The sequence below is a fragment of the Rhinoderma darwinii genome, chromosome 1 (genome assembly GCF_050947455.1).
Source record: "Rhinoderma darwinii isolate aRhiDar2 chromosome 1, aRhiDar2.hap1, whole genome shotgun sequence".
NCBI classification, from domain to species: Eukaryota; Metazoa; Chordata; class Amphibia; order Anura; family Rhinodermatidae; genus Rhinoderma; species Rhinoderma darwinii.
In genome coordinates this window covers 67,140,238-67,160,774 of record NC_134687.1, presented here as the reverse complement: position 1 = coordinate 67,160,774, position 20,537 = coordinate 67,140,238, and the positions used below count along the sequence as shown (strand labels likewise).

At 42.9% G+C, this 20,537-nt stretch overlaps 1 protein-coding gene across 8 annotated transcripts in view; it reads left to right on the top strand.

The window, feature by feature from the left end:
* ATP8A1 (ATPase phospholipid transporting 8A1) overlaps nucleotides 1-20,537 on the top strand; it is a 219,830-nt gene that overhangs the window by 47,973 nt on the left and 151,320 nt on the right. For 5 of the 8 annotated variants that reach the window (XM_075859460.1, XM_075859464.1, XM_075859449.1 and 2 more), the window contains exon 5: nucleotides 3,423-3,521. In XM_075859460.1, coding sequence (XP_075715575.1) covers nucleotides 3,423-3,521 — 99 coding nt within the window. Of the gene's footprint in view, nucleotides 1-3,422; nucleotides 3,522-19,739; nucleotides 19,837-20,537 lie in introns of those variants that run through there. The other 3 variants (XM_075859487.1, XM_075859477.1, XM_075859482.1) reach the window with 2 other exon arrangements.

Genomic DNA, 20,537 nt, shown 5'->3' with positions numbered 1-20,537 from the left:
AGCCCCAACATCCTAAAGTCCTTATTGGGAGGCAGTATGTAAAACAATACATCCCTCTAATCTGATGGACCAGGAGACTGAGAGGTGTAACTTAAAGATTTTTAACTGGGGCCCTGGAGCTTCAACAGGGCCCTAAATCTAAATGTGCCATTTATAATACTGGTGTTTTCCCATGTGTCCCTTGGGCTCCCTCATGCAATAGTTGTGACTGCTACCCCTGCTCCCCTTACAGCTATGTCCCTGACCGGCTCCATTACTTCTTTTGTGAGAACCAGCCGGGTGATCCTTCACGTTCAGTCATCCAAGGGATGCGCTGTTTTATATACAGCGCACACTTCTTTATGCCTTCCGGATCAGGACTTCAGTTGTGCTTTTGCTCGCCTAGTGTTATTAGAGCATGTAATAAAGAGGTCTGTCTCCATGGCAGATTCTCTTTAATAAGTAGATAAAATCAGAAAGTCTACATGGACAGTGCCATTTGGCATTATTTTATTGATCAGTTGATGTCCAGTCCAGGCAGCACATGGTTATAACATAGACCATTTTCTTGTAAAATCTTGAAAATCACACTGCTTTAAAGGGGTTGTCCGGGAATAAATTTTATTTAAATTTTAACTTAATTAGTCATATTTAAAAACCTTTCTAATATAGTGTCCACTTACCTGTGCCAGCGTTCTCCTGTTCTGATCTGCCGTCATGTGACCGCACCAAGGGTTAATTTTTCATTTCCTGTGAGGTACCTGGCGGATGTTTCATGAGCTCTTCAGAGCTCCACCTCCTGTGGTCCCGCCGCCTGTAGATGTAGTTGATGACGCGCCGTGTCTTTACACAGCAGCAAGTGCTGGCTGAGCAAAGACACGGAGCGTCATCAATCTTAGTACACGCCCCTCCTATCTCGTCATCCACGCCTCCTCAGCCTTCTTCACACTCGTAGTTCCCGCACTGCCTGGCCGTCTTGTCTTTTCCTTAACACATCTTGTCCTCCACGCTCCCTCCTCCTCCTATGGACAATATCCTATCGCTTAGCCTAATTACTGTTTGCAACATCCTGTGAAGAATATAGGGGCGTGGCAGATGCAGTAGGGGATCATGGGTATGGTGGGTTACAAGACAGGAAACAGCCAGGACCGGAAGCAAAGGATGTAAATAAACAGAAACCGCAACAGTGACAATGGAGATCGAACAGAAACTGGTTAGAAGTTTAATAGGGGGTATTAGGGAAGGCAAACCAAGGCTGGGGGACACTTTTTAGAATTAATTTTTTTCCTGGACAACCCTTTTAAGTGATTATATCCTTTCTTGATTGCATAGTCCATTAAAATGCAATTACAGGATCTACTGCCACGGGAACTGTAAATGTTTTCCCTTCAGTCTTAGAAATGAATAAAATAGACATTCTTCAAGCTGCTTGCAAATAGCTTTTCATGCTGTTTTAAATGCTTCACACCACCGCTTATAGTATGACTTGCATTGACTAAACAGATATTTTGAGTGTCCAGATGCAAAACACAACAAAAACACTAAGTGACAAATCCAGCATTGTCTTGGAGTGGTCTAATAAGCATAGTCCAAACTAATCTGCACCACCTTGCAATAAGTAGGAAATCTCTTACCTCTTCTTTGTAGTAGTCCTTTTCTTCCGTATACTCCAATCCCAGAAAACGACACGGTCTCTGGGCTCCATAGCTATGGACACCTTTTTAACATTGAAAGAAATAATTTTTTTGTGTTTTAATAATTACCTGAAGTTGAAAAAAAAATAATTTTTCACGCTAAGATCACCATTCCTTCATTTATTTTCAGACTCCCTGATGTTCAGTTTGCAACCTGCCACTAGTTTCAGTCTTTTCTCATATCAACATATCACTCTGTTATAAAAGGTTCATGTGAGTGCTGTTTCCAGGATGATGCTGCATTCACTAGCTCTCATGTATAAGCACAGCTTTATTCCTGTTCTGCCTTCTTCTACAGCCCATGAAGGATCTCTTCTCCCTTGTGCCCACACACACTGAGAAGTGTGTGATTTATTTTTTTCCCCCTCCCTCCGACTGCAAAGTGTGAGTTTACACAGATACAGCCGGTGTGATTCACGCCCTACTTAGAGTGAAGGTAGGGAAGAGAGCACACAGTTACTGAAAGACTTAGTGATCTTCGATGCTCCCCTCCTTCTGCACACTCTGATCTTCCCTGTACAGCCTCCTTTCCCTCCCTGCTGCAATCTCTAACACTGCGAGAAGAGGGAGTGAAGAAATAGTAGATAAAATTCCGGAGCAGTGTGCTGTCGGATTTATGTCCGAAACCGCAGGACAACCAGTTAGCTGAAAGAGTTTCACAGACTCTACAGTAGAAAAATTGTAGGGAAATTTTAATAAACTTTTTAAAAAGTTAACTTTAATTTTGTAAATTACAAGCAAATAAACAATAACCCCCCCCCCCCCCAAAAAAAATGTACATAGCCTTTAGGGGGGGCCTTTCCTTTAGATAATGCAATGTTCTGTTGAGCCATCTTCTATGCTCAGTTGTGATAGAGACAGAGTTAATCAACTTTGACTTGATCAGAACTGAGCTTAGAAGATTGCTGGTCTTTGGCTAAGAACGGGATTCTACAGCTTCTATGTATTGTGATACATAGAAGCTGCAGAAGTGAAATGGTGAATTAATTTTTTTAATAAGCGTAAATTACAAAAGTTTTTTTCTCTCAAACAAAGCATTTTATAGAATAGAAAACAAAAGCTGTCAATAGCCTTTAAATGGGTTGTCCGGGATCACCAAAAAACGGGCAAAGGGGGAGAAATGACATCAAATAATAAAAGCATACCTTACCTGTTAATTTCCGCTCCATTGTTACTGTACTGCACCTGACCTCTGCAGCCACTTCTGAGGCCAGTGATTGCCTGCAGCGGTCAAGTGCTTCAACGTGACTTCATCGCTGCAGCTCAGTAAACAGAGGCTGATGGCAAACACCATAGTGGTAGCGCTGGAGCAATGATGGATTTAACAGGGAAGTTAAGCTTAATATTTGATGGCTTTTCAACCACTTTGTCCATTTTTTTGTCTATCCCAGACGAGCCATTTAAATATCTTAGAATACCAGAATTTTTGAAATTCGTATTGCCAGCTATGCAGGGTAATGTAAAAAAATCAGTTTCTCAAAATATACTAGGGTTTCCAATAATAAGCCTGGCAAATGCCATATCAGGAGGCTAAACTGGGCAGTGGCCACACAATGGTTGTCAATGGTAACCTAAATTTAACAAAGAATAAACCTGGCAGCCAGAGGGGGTAGGACACCTAGGTAATAGCTGAGGTTAAATAACCATATATTATAAAGAGTTAATATGCAGCAGCAGTGAATTAAATCAAATATGAATCCAGTGACTAGAATATTGCTTTAACTCATGTATTGTGTTTGTGTTTTTCAGCAAATTCCTGATGTTTCTCCAACTGGTCGATATACAACTTTGGTTCCACTGTTATTTATTTTAGCTGTTGCTGCTGTCAAGGAAATCATTGAAGATGTGGTAAGTATTAAATCATTTCTGTACTTGATGGCTGGAGTTGGAATGTATTCTTGTTATACTATCTTATGATGGTGGTTTTAACTTTTCTGGATTAACGCTACAGGATAATAGGGTGAACTAGATTGGTGTAAATATATTTTTTTTTTATTTTTTTTCTTCTGCCTTGCTAACTATATTACTCTACATTACAAAGGCACATTTTATACTCTTTTCCTTAATCTCATCTAAAGCAGTGTTCTCCATCTAGTGGTTCTCAAGCCTCTTGCTGAATGTGGAGATTAAAGGGATTGTCCAGACACTGGGCGATTATTCATACTGATGACCTATCCACAGGTCATAAGTGTATGATTGGTGGGGTTCCGACACCTAGACCCCGAACCGATCAGCTATTCCGGCTGCCTCCAGGTACTGGATTTTTTTGCAGTGTCCAGTGCTGGAAGCAGATGGCTTCATACGCTGCTTAACGGCCGTTCACTTGTATAGGAGCAGAGCTGCAGTACTGTAGCATCGCCACTGCACTGTGACTGGAGCCATCTGCTTTCTGGGCAGCTGATCGATGCAGCTGATCGATGCAGAGTCTGGGTGTTCACTCCCCACGATCATATACTGATGATCTATCCTGTAGATAGGTAATCCGTATGAAAAATCGTCCAGTGCCCTGACAACCCCTTTAATATAGCAGGGCTCTCCATAATGAGTTTGCTGCGGGACACTGAACACACAATGTATTTAAGCTCCAGGGACTGTTGTCCCTTCTCCCCCCCCCCCCCCCCCCCATATGCAGGAAATCCCAGGTCCTTATTGGCAAATACAGAAGGGGCACAGCTACATTTTACATAAAGCATTACCATCTCTGTGTTGGTCAATCAAGTGTGTGCCATGGGTTGGGTGAGCAACCTTTCTCTTCCTTTCCCCCACCCCATGGCTGGTATAAATGTACACCAATTTTGTGGGGAAAAAAATGGTGCACATACTTAGTAAACATAGTCCCTCAGTGGTCTCAGGAGAAACTGGGTAGAGCTCAACGATACATATCCTCTTCTACAAGGAGCCTTTTTTTCATAACGGTCAAAGTGTCTAAGACACAATACATTTGGCGCATGCCACATACTTCACCTTTTTGGAGCAATTTGTGACGGAGTTTGCTTAGTAAATATTCACTCAGAACAAACATTGAATCTCCCAATTACCGCTATTCTACCATGGTCTTCTCGACCAGATTCTACAAGTGACTCCCCCACAACATTACACGTAGTGTCCGTATATAAATAGGTTTGAGTTTCTGGCCTGAACCTGATTTTTAGGAGTCCCGTTGTTGTCTTATAGAGGATCTGTCCAGTTTTTATTCTGCCCTCAGACAGTGTGACAGATGTGCTGTTTTCGGCGGTCTGTTACTTAGTCAGTCATGTTCAGTCGTTCTGGAGAATTTACATGTTTCATTTGGGCCCTCGTCAGGTGCTGCATCACTTCAGTCCAATGATATTCATGCTCCTCCAGCCGCGGATTGACACATTTCTTCCTATTCACAGTAATCAGGAAATTGGCGGGGTAGTGTGCATATCATTAGACTCAAGTGCCGCAGAGCTAGACAAGCGCCACAGATATAACATGTAAATTCTCCAAAACTACTGAACATTACTAAGTGACAGGTTGCTGAAATAGCGTGTCTGTCACTATTTTATGCTGCCTTCAGACAGGGCAGCATAACAACCTGCCAGATGAATTCAGAGCAGTGTTCTCTCTGATTTTATTGTTAAAAATTGTACTTTATAACTTCACGTAATGAATTAAACTTGGGTAGCCGCAGCAGAAAAATAATTCTTTTGGGAATCACATCTTTTTCTGCCAGGTAGACGAGAACCTGCTTGGGCGTCCAGGAGGAGATCTTTGTCTTCTTGTGAATGTTCCCCTAAGACTGCTCTTGCACTGTCGTACTGATTTATTAATGTACTCTTTTGTCTTTTATTTGATTATTATACTGATAAATTTGCCAGACTAGGTAAATGGCAATACTACTTTAAAAAAAAAAAGGATTAAAATGAAAGGCCTGTGACCGTTTGTAAATTTCCTTATATCGTATGTTTATTGTCCTCCTCCTTGGTGGATGTTTTTATTATATATATATATATATATATATATATATATATATATAGTGCATATATAATATATTTTTTCTAATATTGCCTATACTGTTAAACACACCATTGCTATTGATTTTTAGCTGTGATGTCCTTTAAAAGAGGGGACCCAGTCCTGGTTGGCCCCATCTCATTTGCTGCTGGATAGCAAGAACCTGTGCAGGACTCCCGGTGGGCATTGACCCGGTTTGATCTTGGCTACTGGGTCTCGTATCACGCCCAGTTGGACATAACGAAAAAAAAAACGCCTAGTTGTCCATGTCAATGCTCATTTGCATATATATAAAATAGCTCATAACTTGGCCAAAAATTAACGTTTAAAAAAAAAAAAAAGTTACTGTTATCTACATTGCAGCGCCGATCACATTCAATAGGAGATAGGGGTTTGAGAATCTGGTGACAGAGCTTCTTTAATGTGCTTCTTTTTGAGCCACTCCTTTGTTGCCTTGGCTGTATGTTTCGGGTCATTGTCGTGCTGGAAGACCCAGCCACGAGCCATTTTTAATGTCCTGGTGGAGGGAAGGAGGTTGTCACTCAGGATTTGACGGTACATGGCTCCATCCATTCTCCCATTGATGCGGTGAAATAGTCCTGTGCCCTTAGCAGAGAAACACCCCCAAAACATAATGTTTCCACCTCCATGCTTGACAGTGTGGACGGTGTTCTTTGGGTCATAGGCAGCATTTCTCTTCCTCCAAACACGGCGAGTTGAGTTAATGCCAAAGAGCTCAATTTTAGTCTCATCTGACCACAGCACCTTCTCCCAATCACTCTCAGAATCATCCAGATGTTCATTTGCAAACTTCAGACGGGCCTGTACATGTGCCTTCTTGAGCAGGGGGACCTTGCGGGCACTGCAGGATTTTAATCCATTACGGCGTAATGTGTTACCAATGGTTTTCTTGGTGACTGTGGTCCCAGCTGCCTTGAGATCATTAACAAGTTCCCCCCGTGTAGTTTTCGGCTGAACTCTCACCTTCCTCAGGATCAAGGATATCCCACGAGGTGAGATTTTGCATGGAGCCCCAGATCGATGTCGATTGACAGTCATTTTGTATGTCTTCCATTTTCTTACTATTGCATCAACAGTTGTCTCCTTCTCACCCAGTGTCTTACTTATGGTTTTGTAGCCCATTCCAGCCTTGTGCAGGTCTATGATCTTGTCCCTGACATCCTTAGAAAGCTCTTTGGTCTTGCCCATGTTGTAGAGGTTGGAGTCAGACTGATTAATTGAGTCTGTGGACAGGAGTCTTTTATACAGGTGACCATGTAAGACAGCTGTCTTTAATGCAGGCACCAAGTTGATTTGGGGCGTGTAACTGGTCTGGAGGAGCCTGAACTCTTAATGGTTGGTAGGGGATCAAATACTTATTTCTCTGTGCCCAATGCAAATAAATATATATAATTTTGACTACGTGATTTTTTTTCTTTTTTTTTTTTTATATATAATCTCTCTCACTGGTAAAATTAACCTAGCCTAAAAATTCTAGACTGTTCATGTCTTTGACAGTGGGCAAATTTACAAAATCAGCAAGGGATCAAATACTTATTTCCTTCACTGTATAAGTTCTAACTAGTTTGCTGAGAACACCACTTGGGGACCATATCTTAACCACTTGAGTACCCAGCTCATTTTGGCCTTGAGGACCAGACCCATTTTTTCAGATCTGACGTGTCACTTTGTGGTAATAACTCTGGAATGCTTTTACCTATCCAATTGATTCTGAGATTGTTTTCTCGTGACATATTGTACTTTAGGTTAGTGCAAAAATGTGGTCGATAAATTCATTGCTTATTTGTGAAAAACACCAAAATTTAGAGAAAATATGAAGAAATTATGATTTTTCCAATTTTAAATGTATCTGCTTGTAAAACGGATAGTAATACCACACAAAATAGTTACTAGCTAACATTTCCCATATGTCTACTTTATGTTTGCATCGTTTTTTGAACATCCTTTTATTTTTCTAGGACGTTACAAGACTTAGAACTTTAGCAGAAATTTCTCATATTTTTAAGAAAATTTCAAAAAGCTATTTTTTCAGGGACGAGTTCAGTTCTGAAGTGGTTTTGAGTGCCCTATATATTAGAAACCCCCATAAAACACCCCATTTTGAAAACTGCACCCCTCAAAGTATCCAAAACAGCATTCAGAAAGTGTTTCAACCCTTTAGGCGTTTTAAAGGAATTGAAGGAAAGTAGAGCTGAAATTTTCAAATTTCATTTTTTTACAAAATTCATATGTAATAAAAAAAATTCTATACCACAGAAGGTTTTACCTGAGAAACGCAACTCAATATTTATTGCCCAGATTCTGCAGTTTTTAGAAATATCCCACATGTGGCCCTAGTGCGCTAATGGACTGAAACATAGGCCTCCGAAGCAAAGGAGCACCTCTTGGATTTTGGGGCCTCCTTTTTTCAGAATATATTTTAGGCACCATGTCAGGTTTGAAGAGGTCTTGTGGTGCCAAAACAGTGGAAACCCCCAAAAGTGACCCCCATTTTTTAAACTACACCCCTCAGGGAATTTATCTAGGGGTATAGTTAGCATTTTGACCCCACAGGTATTTTGCTACATTTTCTGGAATTAGTCTGTGAAAATGAAAATCTACTTTTTTTCTGGAAAAACTTAATTTCTAATTTTTGCAAGAAATAAAGGAGAGAAAGCACCCCAACATTTGTAAAGCAATTTCTCCCGATTACGGAAATACCCCATATGTGGTAATAAACTGCTGTTTGGACCCACAGCAGGGCTCAGAAGGGAAGGACCCCCATTTGGATTTTGGAGCTCTGATTTTACTGGAATGGTTTTCGGTGCCGTGTCACGTTTGCAACGCCCTGGAGGGACCTAAACAGTGGAATCCCCCCAAAAGTGACCCCATTTTGGAAACTATACCACTCAAGGAATTTTTCTAGTGGTATAGTTAGCATTTTGACCCCACAGGTTTTTTGCTGAATTTATTGGAATTGGTCTGTGAAGATGAAAAGAGACTTTTTTTTGGGAAAAAAACCCAGAATTTTCTAATTTTTATAAGGAATAAAGGAGAAAAAGCACCTCAACATTTGTAAAGCAATTTCTCCTGATTACGGTAATACCCCATATGTGGTAATAAACTGCTGTTTGGACCCACGGCAGGGCTCCGAGGGGGCGGAGCACCATTTGGATTTTGCAGCTCAGATTTTGCTGAATTGGTTTCTGGGGGCCATGTCGAATTTGCAGAGTCCCTGAAGTGCCAGTACAGTAGAAATTCCCCAGATGTGATCCCAGTTTGGAGACTATACCCCTGAAAGAATTAAATTAGAGGTGTAGTGAGCATTTTGAGCCCTCAGGTGTTTTATAGGTTTTATTAGAATTGGTCCGTGAAAATGAAAAAAAATTTTTTTTTCCAATAACCTGTAGATTTAGATCAGAATTTTTCATTTCCACAAGGAATACAGGAGAAAAGACACCCCAAAATGTGTTACACAATTTCTCCTGAGTACGGAAATACCCCATATGTGGTTGTAAACGGCTATTTGGACATACGGCAAGGGTCTAAACGGAAAAAGTGCAATTTCGTTTTTGGAGTGGAGATTTTACAAAATTTGTTTTTGACGCCATGTTGCATTGCGGTGAGGTACCAGTACAGTGAAAACTCCCGAGAAGTGACCCCATTTAGGAAACTACACCCCTCAAGGAATTAATCTAGAAGTGTAGTGAGCATTTTGACCACCAAAGGTTTTGCAGAAATTAGTGCACAGTGGATGTTGCAGATTGAAAATTGAAATTTTCCACAGATATTCTATTTCAGTGCCCAATGTGTTGTGCCCAGCTTGTACCACTGGAGACATACGCCCCATAAATTGTTAAGCGGTTCTCCAGAGTACGGTAATACCCCATATGTGGTCATAAACTTCTGTTTGGGCACACTGCCAGGCCCAGAAGGAGCGCCATTTGGCTTTTGGTGCGCAGATTTTGCTTGGTAGTAGTTTTGTTTAGTGTTTTACTGGTGTTTCAGTTTATAATGTGGGGGCATATGTAAGCTGGGCAGAGTACATCAGGGTATATGTAAGCTGGGCGGAGTGCATCAGGGTATATGTAAACTGGGCGGAGTACATCAGGGTATATGTAATATGTGAGGGGTACATCAGGGTGTATGTAAGCTATGTGGAGTACATCAGGGTATATGTAATATGTGCGGGTACATCAGGGTATATGTAAGCTGTGCGGAGTACATCAGGGTATAGGTAAGCTGGGCGGAGTGTAACAGGTAATAGGATGATGTAATAATGGGGAAAATGAATAATAAAATGATCCATGGATAGTGACGTACGCTTTGAACCAATCCTTCATGCACAGGCCGGATTATTGGGTGCAGGAGTCGCACTTCTAAAGGGCGTCCATGGTATTGTACAAAACATCCGCACTCCAGTATTGCCTAATCTTTGACTTCTTCACTAGCCCCATATGTAGCACAGACCCCAAAATGTCATAGTTTCCACTGCATTTACAGGGTCTACCAGTGGGGGCTGCAAATGATGACGTGGGGATTTAGGTGAAGAACTGCTGCACATATAAATTAGTCTGGGCCGTCGTTTTGCATTATTGCGTTCCAAGAGTCATAACTTTTTATTTTTCTGTTGACGAGCTATGTGAGTGCTTGATTTTCATGGGACGAGCTGTCATTTTTATTAGTATCATTTTGGGGTACATGCGATAATTTGATCAGTTTTTATTCCATTTGTCGACTGAGCTTTGTGAGGGCTTTTTTTTTGCGTGACACACTGTAGTTTTTATTGGTACCATGTTTGGCTACGCGCGACTTTGATCACTTTTTATTCCATTTTTTTGGAAACAACGTGACCAAAAAAGGAAATTCTGCCATTGTTTTTTATGGTATTTTTTTTTACGGTGTTCACCGTGCGGGATAAATAATATGATATTTTTTTAGGTCAGGCCAATACGAACGCGGCGATACCTATTATGTCTAGTTTTTGTCTTTTTTTTCATTTTTTTTCTAATTATAAAGGGCTTGATCAGGGAAACAAGGCGATTATTGTTTTTATTACGTAAAACTTTTATTTATTTATTTATCTAAAACTTTTTTTGTACTTTTTTTTTCACTTTTTATTTTACACATACTAGGGGACTGGCAGATCTGATCTTCTGATCCCCTGCACAATACACTGCACTACTTCTGTATGTACTGATGTAGTGCAGTGTATTGTAACGGTCACTTTACAACTGACAGTTGAGCCTATTACGTCCTGCCTTGGGCAGGACCTAATAGGCTCCTGTACCTGGCAACCAGGAAGCCGTTGCTAGGCTTCCTGGTTGCCATTGCAACCATCAGAACCCCACGATTTTTCACGGGGGGGGGGGCAATGGGGTGCAGAGGGAGCCCCCTCCCTCTGTATCAATCACTTAAATGCCGCTGTCGCTATTGACAGCGGCATTTAAGGGGTTAAACTACAGCGATCGGAGAGGACAGTGATCGCTGTAGTTGCAGTGAGATGTCGGCTGTATATTACAGCCGACATCCGATGAAGATGGAGCGAGCACAGCTCCTGTGCCCGCTTCATCCTCAGGGCGTTACTATACGCCCATTTTCGGGAAGGGGTTAATAAAAATAGTGGTTTTTTTTACACCGCTTTCTCTGATCTCCTCACGGATCTCACAGAAATGAGATCAGAGAAAGTGACAGGAGCTTTCTCCTGCAGACGACGTCACAGACGGCTGTGATTGGTCAGTCTTCAGAGACTGACCAATCACAGCAATCGCCGGCATTGGGGACTGCTAATTGGTCCCCAGGCCGGTAGCAGAGACGGTTAGCTGTCAATGACAGCTGCCACCGCTGTTATGTCACTATGTGATTTCACATAGTGACAGTTTATTCCTTCTCCGCAATAGTACGGCGAAGGTACGCTGCAATGAGCGGCCAGCGACGTACTATTGCGGCGAAGGTACGTATTAAGTAATCAGAGCACATCTAATGCTGTCACTTCAGCTTTATTTACTACAACGAATACAGTCCTCTTTAGGTAAAATGTATCATTTTTCCTTTCCATAGTGCAGAAATATTCTACAATTGCAGTGACGTTGAAGTGCGGCGTTCTCAAAATAATGCTTGCCAGGCTTTTGTTTTTTATATATGTTCTATGCCAATATTCTTTAATGCCTTTTATGTTAGTTGTATACTGTCTGCAACGATTAAACTCCATGTATATCTATTGTGTAAGTGGACTCTTTTTCTGTTTTTTGTTTTTTTTGTTTGCATACATGCCAGCTCTATAAACATTATTACAGTAGGTAGGAGAGGATGGAGCTATGTTATTCTAGTACTTTTCCTGAATGCTTACTCAAACCAAATTGCACAATTAACCAGTAACCTAATCTTGACTGCAAACGGTGACATCCGTATGCTGCAGCTTAACATCCGGTGCAATGCTGGCCTGCAGATTGTATTTTAAGGTTAAGATGACACGTAGCGGAATTTTTGCGTGATTTTTCCATTGAATTAATTGGAGAAGAATAAATCTGCAATCAAATCCTATCGTTGCAGATTTTGCCGCGAATCCTCAGCAAAATCTACAAGTGCAAATAAGTGTTATATATGTATATATTTTTTTTAACTTCTCTGCACTTGCAGATTTTGCTGAGGATTTGCATCATATATATGCAAATGAGCAGCACTCAATGTCCAGAATCCACCATGTGAATGGGTACAAGCGGGTAATCCTGATCCACGGATTATAAGTATAAAGAGAAGAAATCCCACAGCACACCAGAGTAATCCAAAAGAGTGGTTTATTCAGCCAACACGACCGCAACGTTTCTGTCCTGCTATGGGACCTTTTTCAAGCGCATATATAAGTTTCAAATAAAAACATTCTACTCCTCTCCCCTGTTGCAATGCTTCGCTAGTCCTCTGACGGTCATTGTACACCCGGCCTACAGCGATGTCGTGTACAGAGACCGGCTGCGGACCATGGAAGCGTTGCCATGAGTGTGCCAGGGCTGGTGGGTATATGTGTCCCAGGAGACCTCTGTTTGGTCTCCTCGCTGCAGTGCTGGTACATGTGAAATGGTGGAGGGGACTTGGGCTGCTCCGCTCCATTGCACAGTCTGACATCTGTACTCGGACTTAATGTTTTAGTATATTGATTACATTTTTCGCTCTTTCATTTCTTGATTGTTCCTTCAAGATACGTAGGCATCAGCAAGGCAGGCTGTGGTCCTATAGCGTCTGACATTTACAGTAATCGATATTACATACATCATTTTATTGATTTTCTCGCGCTGCATGGTACCCAATGTAATGCTGTGTTTGTCATTGCTGTACATTTCATGGACGTTTCTTTATTGCCGGATCAATACTTACATGTAAACGTATAATGTGCCTAGCACTGGTCATTATCAGCGGTTGGGTTTGTGAAGCTTCTATTCAGTCGTATTCCCCTACTGTGGTGTGAATACTGTTCTGAATTACTTAGATTCTTCCTACACGCTCCTCACATAATCGATATATGATGAGAGCGGCTGTGTTCTGCTGCCTGGCTTGTTCGTTTGTGCGTGTGCATAACACCGTTTATTTAGTAGATGACCTTTCGATTGATGTATGGATTTTTGTGCAACATCCCTTTGATCTTTTTTTTTTTAAACTTGTTTTTATTGAAAAGTGAGTTTGTTTTATCACATTATGAAGTATAAAAAAACAAATGTAAAGGACAACAGCGTCCCAATCAATACAACTAAGCACTCGCAGGTGCTGTACAAATCTCAACAATATTGCCATCCCGTTTACTTCACTACTCAAAAGAGGCATAATAAAAATTCACAGATAGTACATCCATTCACTTTACATTTTCACAACTGTATAATGTCCATACAATATGTTTATATGTAAGAGGTCCGGGAGATCCACTACGTTATCCGTCTCATCCCTACCTGCCTATCGTCTCCTCCCTCCCCTCCTCGCATCCACTGCCATCTCTAGTTCCCTCGGGGTGTACGTTGTCTCAGTGCTGTTGCACCATATGTCCCATATCTTATGGAAGTTGTCCGGCCGATCTCTATGTTTAAAAATGATACGTTCATATGATATCGTGGAATTAACCATCTGCTTCCATACTGCAACCTTAGGAGGTCGGCGATCCATCCATCTCATAGAAATGCCTTTGCGGGCCAAGAAAAGGGTCTCCTGCAGAAATATTTTGGTATGACGGGACCATATGTCTTCCTCCAGTATTCCAAATAGACACAATTCTGGAGTCCCTTCAACAGGAAAAGGTAGCATTAAGTTGAGGAAACCGATAATCTCTGACCAGTAAGAGCGGAGGTGTGGGCACATCCATACCATATGCCAGAAGTCAGCTGGGGCATGTGAACATTTTGGGCAAGCCGGTTCTGGTATGTATTTCATTTGAAATAGGCGCTGAGGCGTCAGATACGCCTGATGGATATAGTACAGCTGGATGAGCTTATTATTAGCAGCAGGTGACACATGTAAGTGTGATTGTAGTAGGTCTTCAATGGTGTCCTCTGTCAAAGAAGGGATTAGTTGAGACCACCTGGAAATAATCGGCAGCGGAGTCGCATTAGCCTTCTGTTCAATCAAGTGAGCGTAAATGGTAGAGATCAGACCTCTGGGGCCCTGTGACCGGACCACCCCGATGAGTGGGTAGGAGGAGATGGGTTGACGCTGTCTCGGAAACTGCTCAGCAAGGAGGTGACGCATCTGCAGATATCTGAAGAAATGTTGCCGAGGAAGCCAAAATTTTTCTTGCATTTGTTCGAAAGACAGAAGGATATTATTTTCATAGACGTCTCCGAGCACTGTGACACCTGCATCCATCCAGTATGCGGCATCTGGGAACTTTACGAAGGATTCCAACACCGTGTTATGCCACAGAGGAGTTTCCGCGGGGATGTCTGAAGAACTCGAGATAGTCATAGCCACTTTCCAGACTTCCCTTGCCACTCGACAGACAGGCAGTAAAGAGGATCTTGGCACTTCCTGATGGAACAGCACCGGCCACAATGACTTATGTGCAGAATAGTCCAGTAACATACCCTCAAGGCCCGGGGGGCGTTTGGCTTGCGTCCAGGTGCCTAGGTATTTGAGTTGGCCGGCCAGATAGTATAGATAAATGTCCGGGAGAGCAATACCAGCCATCTCCTTCGGTCTTTGTAACTTCTGTAAGGCCAGTTTTGACCTAGACCTTCCCCATATAAAGGAAATGATGAGAGACTCCAGTTGCCGGAAGAAGGACTTTGGTATAGGAGTGAATATATGTTGTAGAATATAAAGACTCTTAGGAAGTATCACCATTTTAATCAGATTAATTCGTCCCATGACCGACAATGGGAGGGCCGCCCATATCTTAAACTTTTCTCTGGCAATGGATAATAGAGGATACACATTGAGTTGTAGGGAGAGTGCCGCCTTTCTGGTAATGAGTATACCCAGGTATTTAAATTGGTCAACTACAGCAAGTCCTTCTCTCGTGGAGCCCGCCAACTGCGTTTCCCCAGGCTGTAAAAACAAGATGGTCGATTTGGACCAGTTAATGCGAAGTCAAGAGTAATCTCCAAAGGTGTTGATAAGATGCATCATTCTCGGGAGGGAAGACTGTATCTGCGAAACAAATAACCTAATATCATCTGCGTACAGTGCAATACGGTCCTCACCCGTCTTGTGTGGGACCCCTTTTACTTCCGGGTCTGATCTGATGAGTATTGCCAATGGTTCCATTGCCAGTGCAAAGAGCAGGGGTGACAGGGGGCAACCCTGCCTAGTTCCCCTACCTAGGTCAAAGGAGGTAGATGCGAGGCCATTCAGCGCTATATTAGCCCTGGGATACTTGTAAATTATCTGTATCCATGACAAAAATGCAGGGCCAAATCCAAAACTAAACAGAACACTAGCTAAGTAGGTCCATTCCACAGAGTCAAAAGCCTTAGCGGCATCCAAGGAGGCCAGGGCCCAGTCATTTTTGTTACGCTCGCCTATCTGCGCCACCGTCTGGACTCTCCTCAGGTTATCAGACGTACTCCTCCCAGGGATGAACCCAGATTGATCCGGGTGAATAATATCAGAGATGACGAAGTTTAGTCTAAGTGCCAGTACTTTAGTCAGCAGTTTGTAATCTGTGTTGAGTAGAGATATGGGCCTGTAAGATCCGCAATCCATTGGTGTTTTATCCGGCTTCAGAAGTAGAATTATAGTCGCATCATACATTGAGGCTGGCAGAGTTACTTTTCCAAAGGAGGCATTCAGTATTTCTAGTAATTGTGGTAGGAGTTGCTACTGATATTTAGTGTATACCTCCAGGGGGAGTCCATCAGGGCCCGAGGCTTTGCCCTTTGCCATGGTGGTCAAAGCTTCCGATAGTTCAGGTAGCGTAATAGGGGCTTCCATAAACTCCCTCTGCGACTCCGTTAATTGTGGAATATCCATGTCCAACAGGTAATCCCTGATGTTCTGTGGAGACACCTGTATTTTAGATTCGTAGAGTTCTTTGTAGAATTCAGCGAAACGAGACATAATCCGCTCATTGTCGTGTACCACTTCCCCTGTCACGGAGTGAATACGCAATATTGCTGGCGAGGTCGAATTACTATGAATCATGTGTGCCAGCAGACTGCTGGATTGATTACCTAGTTCACAGTATTTCTGGTTGGAGAAGAATATGCGACGCTTCGTTTTTTCCTGAAGGAGATGAACATATTCCCTGCCTCTCTGTAGCCACGTCTGTTGGTTTAACGGAGTGTGGTCCTCTATAAATGCGGCTTCCAAAGTTGTACATTCAGCTGCCAGCAGCTGTTCCACCCCAGAGGCCTGCCTTTTGTGGTAGGAGATCGAGGACTGCAAACACCCACGCAGGTATGCTTTCAGTGCATCCCATAAGGCTGAGTGGTTGTCAAAGGGAAGATTTTCTGCAAAGAACACTGTCAATTGATCCGGGATGCGGTCCTGATCCCCAAATACTTTAAGCCAGAATGGATGAACCTTCCTAGGCCCTCTATATAGGTGATGGGGTCGTAGATTGAGCTTTACTATTATAGGCGAGTGATCTGACATTGCTCTGGGTAAATGAGAGAGAACTTCTAGCATGCCGTAAGTTTTGGCGTTACTACACTCATAATCAATCCTGGATAGCGAGTTTCTCCCAGGTGTGAAGCATGTGTATTTGCGGCCATTGGGATAGCGCTGTCTCCACATATCTATCCAACCCATCTCCCCCAAGAATCCAGCCAGCGGAGTAGACCCGGGTAGATGCCCAGGGACAGGTCCAGGATAAAACTTGTCTGTGGAGGGATCTAGAAGAAGGTTGAAGTCTCCCATACATATCAATCACCCCAGCTGCCGGAAATTGGGATGCAAATTTAGCCGCCTCATATAACACATTCATGGAGGCCGGAGGAGGAAGATAAAGCCCAATCAGTACGAACTGCTGACCTTCAATCCATGCGTGCACGAAAATTGACCTGCCCTCCTTGTCCGTCTGCACCACACCCGGTTCCCATCTGAGTGATCTATGTATCAAAATGGAAACCCCTCTGGAATATGTACTGTGTGTAGAGTGTGCCGACCACTGAATCCATGTTCTATTTAAGCAGCTGGCGGTAGATTGTATAAGATGTGTTTCTTGAAGGCATATTATCTGCGGACCTTGCTGCCGGATAAATGAAAAAGTCATGTTCCTCTTATGGGAGTCTCCCAGACCCCTCACATTCACAGAAAGAATAGATAATGTCATAATACTTCAATTGCTAAGAATATACCAGTAAGAGAACAATGATAAATGCTTTCAGTTGAGATATGGAGCAAAACAGTCAGGTTATCAGCAATAACAAATATAGAACAACCAATGCTATGCACTGATTGCTACGCTTTTTTATTATCACAAAAGTGATAATTGAGGCAAAACGGGGGATCACCTATATATCAGATGACTAATACAGGTGAGCAAGAACAAAGGAAAAAGAAGAAAGCACAATTGAGATAAAAGGAACCGGCATTGTGATTCCCAATTTCGCGGGTAATTGTCCGCTAACTACAAACATTGCATACTGTTTTTCTAGAAAAGATAAGCCAGCTTCCACCCGCCCATTATGCAAATTATCAACTTAACTTGAGAGGTCATGTGTACAGAGAGTAATACCCTTTATAGTCATCTGCCTTACAGCGCCCATTACATCAATATAATAATAAACAACGGTATTACTACATGTTCTGCAATTCTTCTCTCAGAACTTTGCATATAAGAAATTACAAGAATGATATAAGGCAAAACTTGCATGAGAACACCATTTCAGGATAAGATAGACTAATACTCATCTGGACATCCAAAACGAGATCCCGTGCAGGAAGGCAGGTGTAACAAAGTGTTCACGGTGAACAGTTCCATATATTGTTGCAGTCTCCAGTTCTATCTTTGAGGAGAGCGTCCCAGGGAAGACAACCATTCATCCGCTTCCAACGGTGTGTTGAAGAAAACCGTCTTGTCTTGGTGTATAACTCGCAATCGCGCTGGAAACGCCATTGAATAAAGAATTTGATGATCTCGCAACCGTTTCTTGACTTGTACAAATGAAGCCCTCGTTTTCTGTAAAGCCGCAGAAAAATCCGGAAAGAGCAGGATAGTGGTATTCTGGAATCGGATTTCTCCATGCGTACGGGCAGCTTGCAGGATAGCGTCCTGGTCCCGACTGCTGAGCAAGCGTGCTAGCAGGGGTCTCGGTGGGGCGCCAGGCGGCGGTGGTCTGCCAGGTACACAATGCGCCCTTTCAATGGTATAAGACGGCGATAATACAGCATTCGGTAGAATTTCTTTAAACCAGGTTTCAATAAAGGAACTGGGGTCTCTGCCTTCACAGCGCTCTGGGAGCCCAAGGATCCGTATATTATTGCGTCTCAGGCGATTTTCCAAGTCGTCTGCTCGCTGTAGCCATTGAGTAGCCACTCTATCTAGCTGTGCCAGCTTCCCTGTCTGTGGCGCCACTTTATCTTCTAGCCCAGAAATGCGGTCCTCCGTCTCCCTCACCCGGTCCCTTAAGTTCTGCAGGTCCTGTCTGAGGAGACCCACATCCGACTTTACTTCAGCGATCTTTCCTGTCAGGGAAGAGGTGGAGAGCTGTATAGCGTCCAGGAGCCTGGTTGATACCTGTGCCAGCGTTCGTTTTGGCTCAGGGGCAGGCTGAGCCTCTGGTTGTGCGCTCTCTGGTGGGGGAGGCGGCAAGGAGGAAGAGGCGTCGGCGCCATCTTGAGGAGCAGCGCGGGCAAACTCCTTCAACTTCTCTGCAGCCATGGAATGCCGTGTACGATTCATGTTACACTCTCTATGTCGGCGAGGTCATCTTCTGGCTCTGTGAGGAATTGTAGCGGTATGTCAGCAGGATAAATGTAGGGAAATCGGGGCCGAAAGCGGAGCTCCTAAATCATGCGACCGGTCCTGTCGGCAGTTGTCCACGCCCCCATCCCTTTGATCTTTGAATGGCCAGAGATGCTTCGCATTTACGAGTGAAGAAATCCTCAGTTGCTTATTGATTATTTGGAGAATTGTGTGTATGTATTGTATGGCAGTTTGTAATGATCTGAAATAAACTTGGAAGGGGCTCTAAACCACACACCTTTTTTTTTTTTTTTTTTAATCCGATTTTTATCTATTGTCTTTCCAAAAGATAACGCACGGAACCATTTACTTCCCACTCCTCTTGATCTCCGGTGCCACTGCCCTGGTTCCTGAAGCTGGCCACCGTCAAGACTTGTGCAATGTTGCACACAACATACCAACGCTGGCCGGCATCAGGGCCCGGTGTGCAGTGGGGCCTGGAGGGGTAGAGGACCCAGAAGCGGTAAGTAAGCTCTGGGGTCTGAACTTAATTAGGGGTCTATTGAGTGGTCGCTGAGTGCTGAATCGTGTGGCATGTAAAAATCACCTATTATGTTGCATCATTTACTATAGAGCTCCAAACTGCCTCTGGATGTTCCATCCGCAAAGGAGTGGTGCATCAGCGGCTTCATGTAATGGTTTCCATGGTTGCAGCTGCACAAAAGCCTATGATCATTATGTGCAATTCAAAGTGTCGTGGGAGTGGTGTAAAGCATGCCACCAAACTCTAGGTTTGGTGGATGCCAGGAGAATGCTACCTACCAGAATCCATAGTGCCTACTGTACAATTTAATTGAGGTATAATATAATATAGGCATAATGGTCTGGTGCTGTTTTTCAGGGTTTTGGCCCCTTATTTCCAGTGAAGAGTAATGTTAATGCCACAGCATACCAAGACATAGTCGACAATTGTATGCTTCCATCTTTGTGGCAATGACTGTACCCCTGTGCACAGAGCGAGGTCCATAAATACATGGCTTGACAAATTTTGTGTGGAGGAACTTGAGTGGTACAGAGCCCTGACCTAAACCACATCCAACATCTTTGGGATCAATTGTAAGGCTATAATGGCTTCAACAGGGGGCACAACCCCATATTAACACCCATGGTTATGGAATGGAGAGTCCAACAAATTCATACGTGTGATGGGCAGATGACCACATATGCTATCCAGCTTAAAGTATGTGTATGTGATACTATTATCCATGCCTTGGTTGCAGCTCAAATAAAAGTAGTTACAGTATGCTTGTGTTTGCGTTACCACTGTTCAATTCACTATCCATGAGGTGGGGGGGGGCATTCTTGACTTTGTTTATAGGGTCCTATGGATTATAGTTATGCCGATTGTTGTGTTCTATGACATTTTAAATAATACAGTCCACAGCTCATTCCAGTTTTAATTACTGCTTCAGTTTGTTCAGGCGACAATATTGATACTTCACCCCCCATCTAATGTATAGATCATAACGTCATAAGGCAGCTTCTGCCATGCACCAATA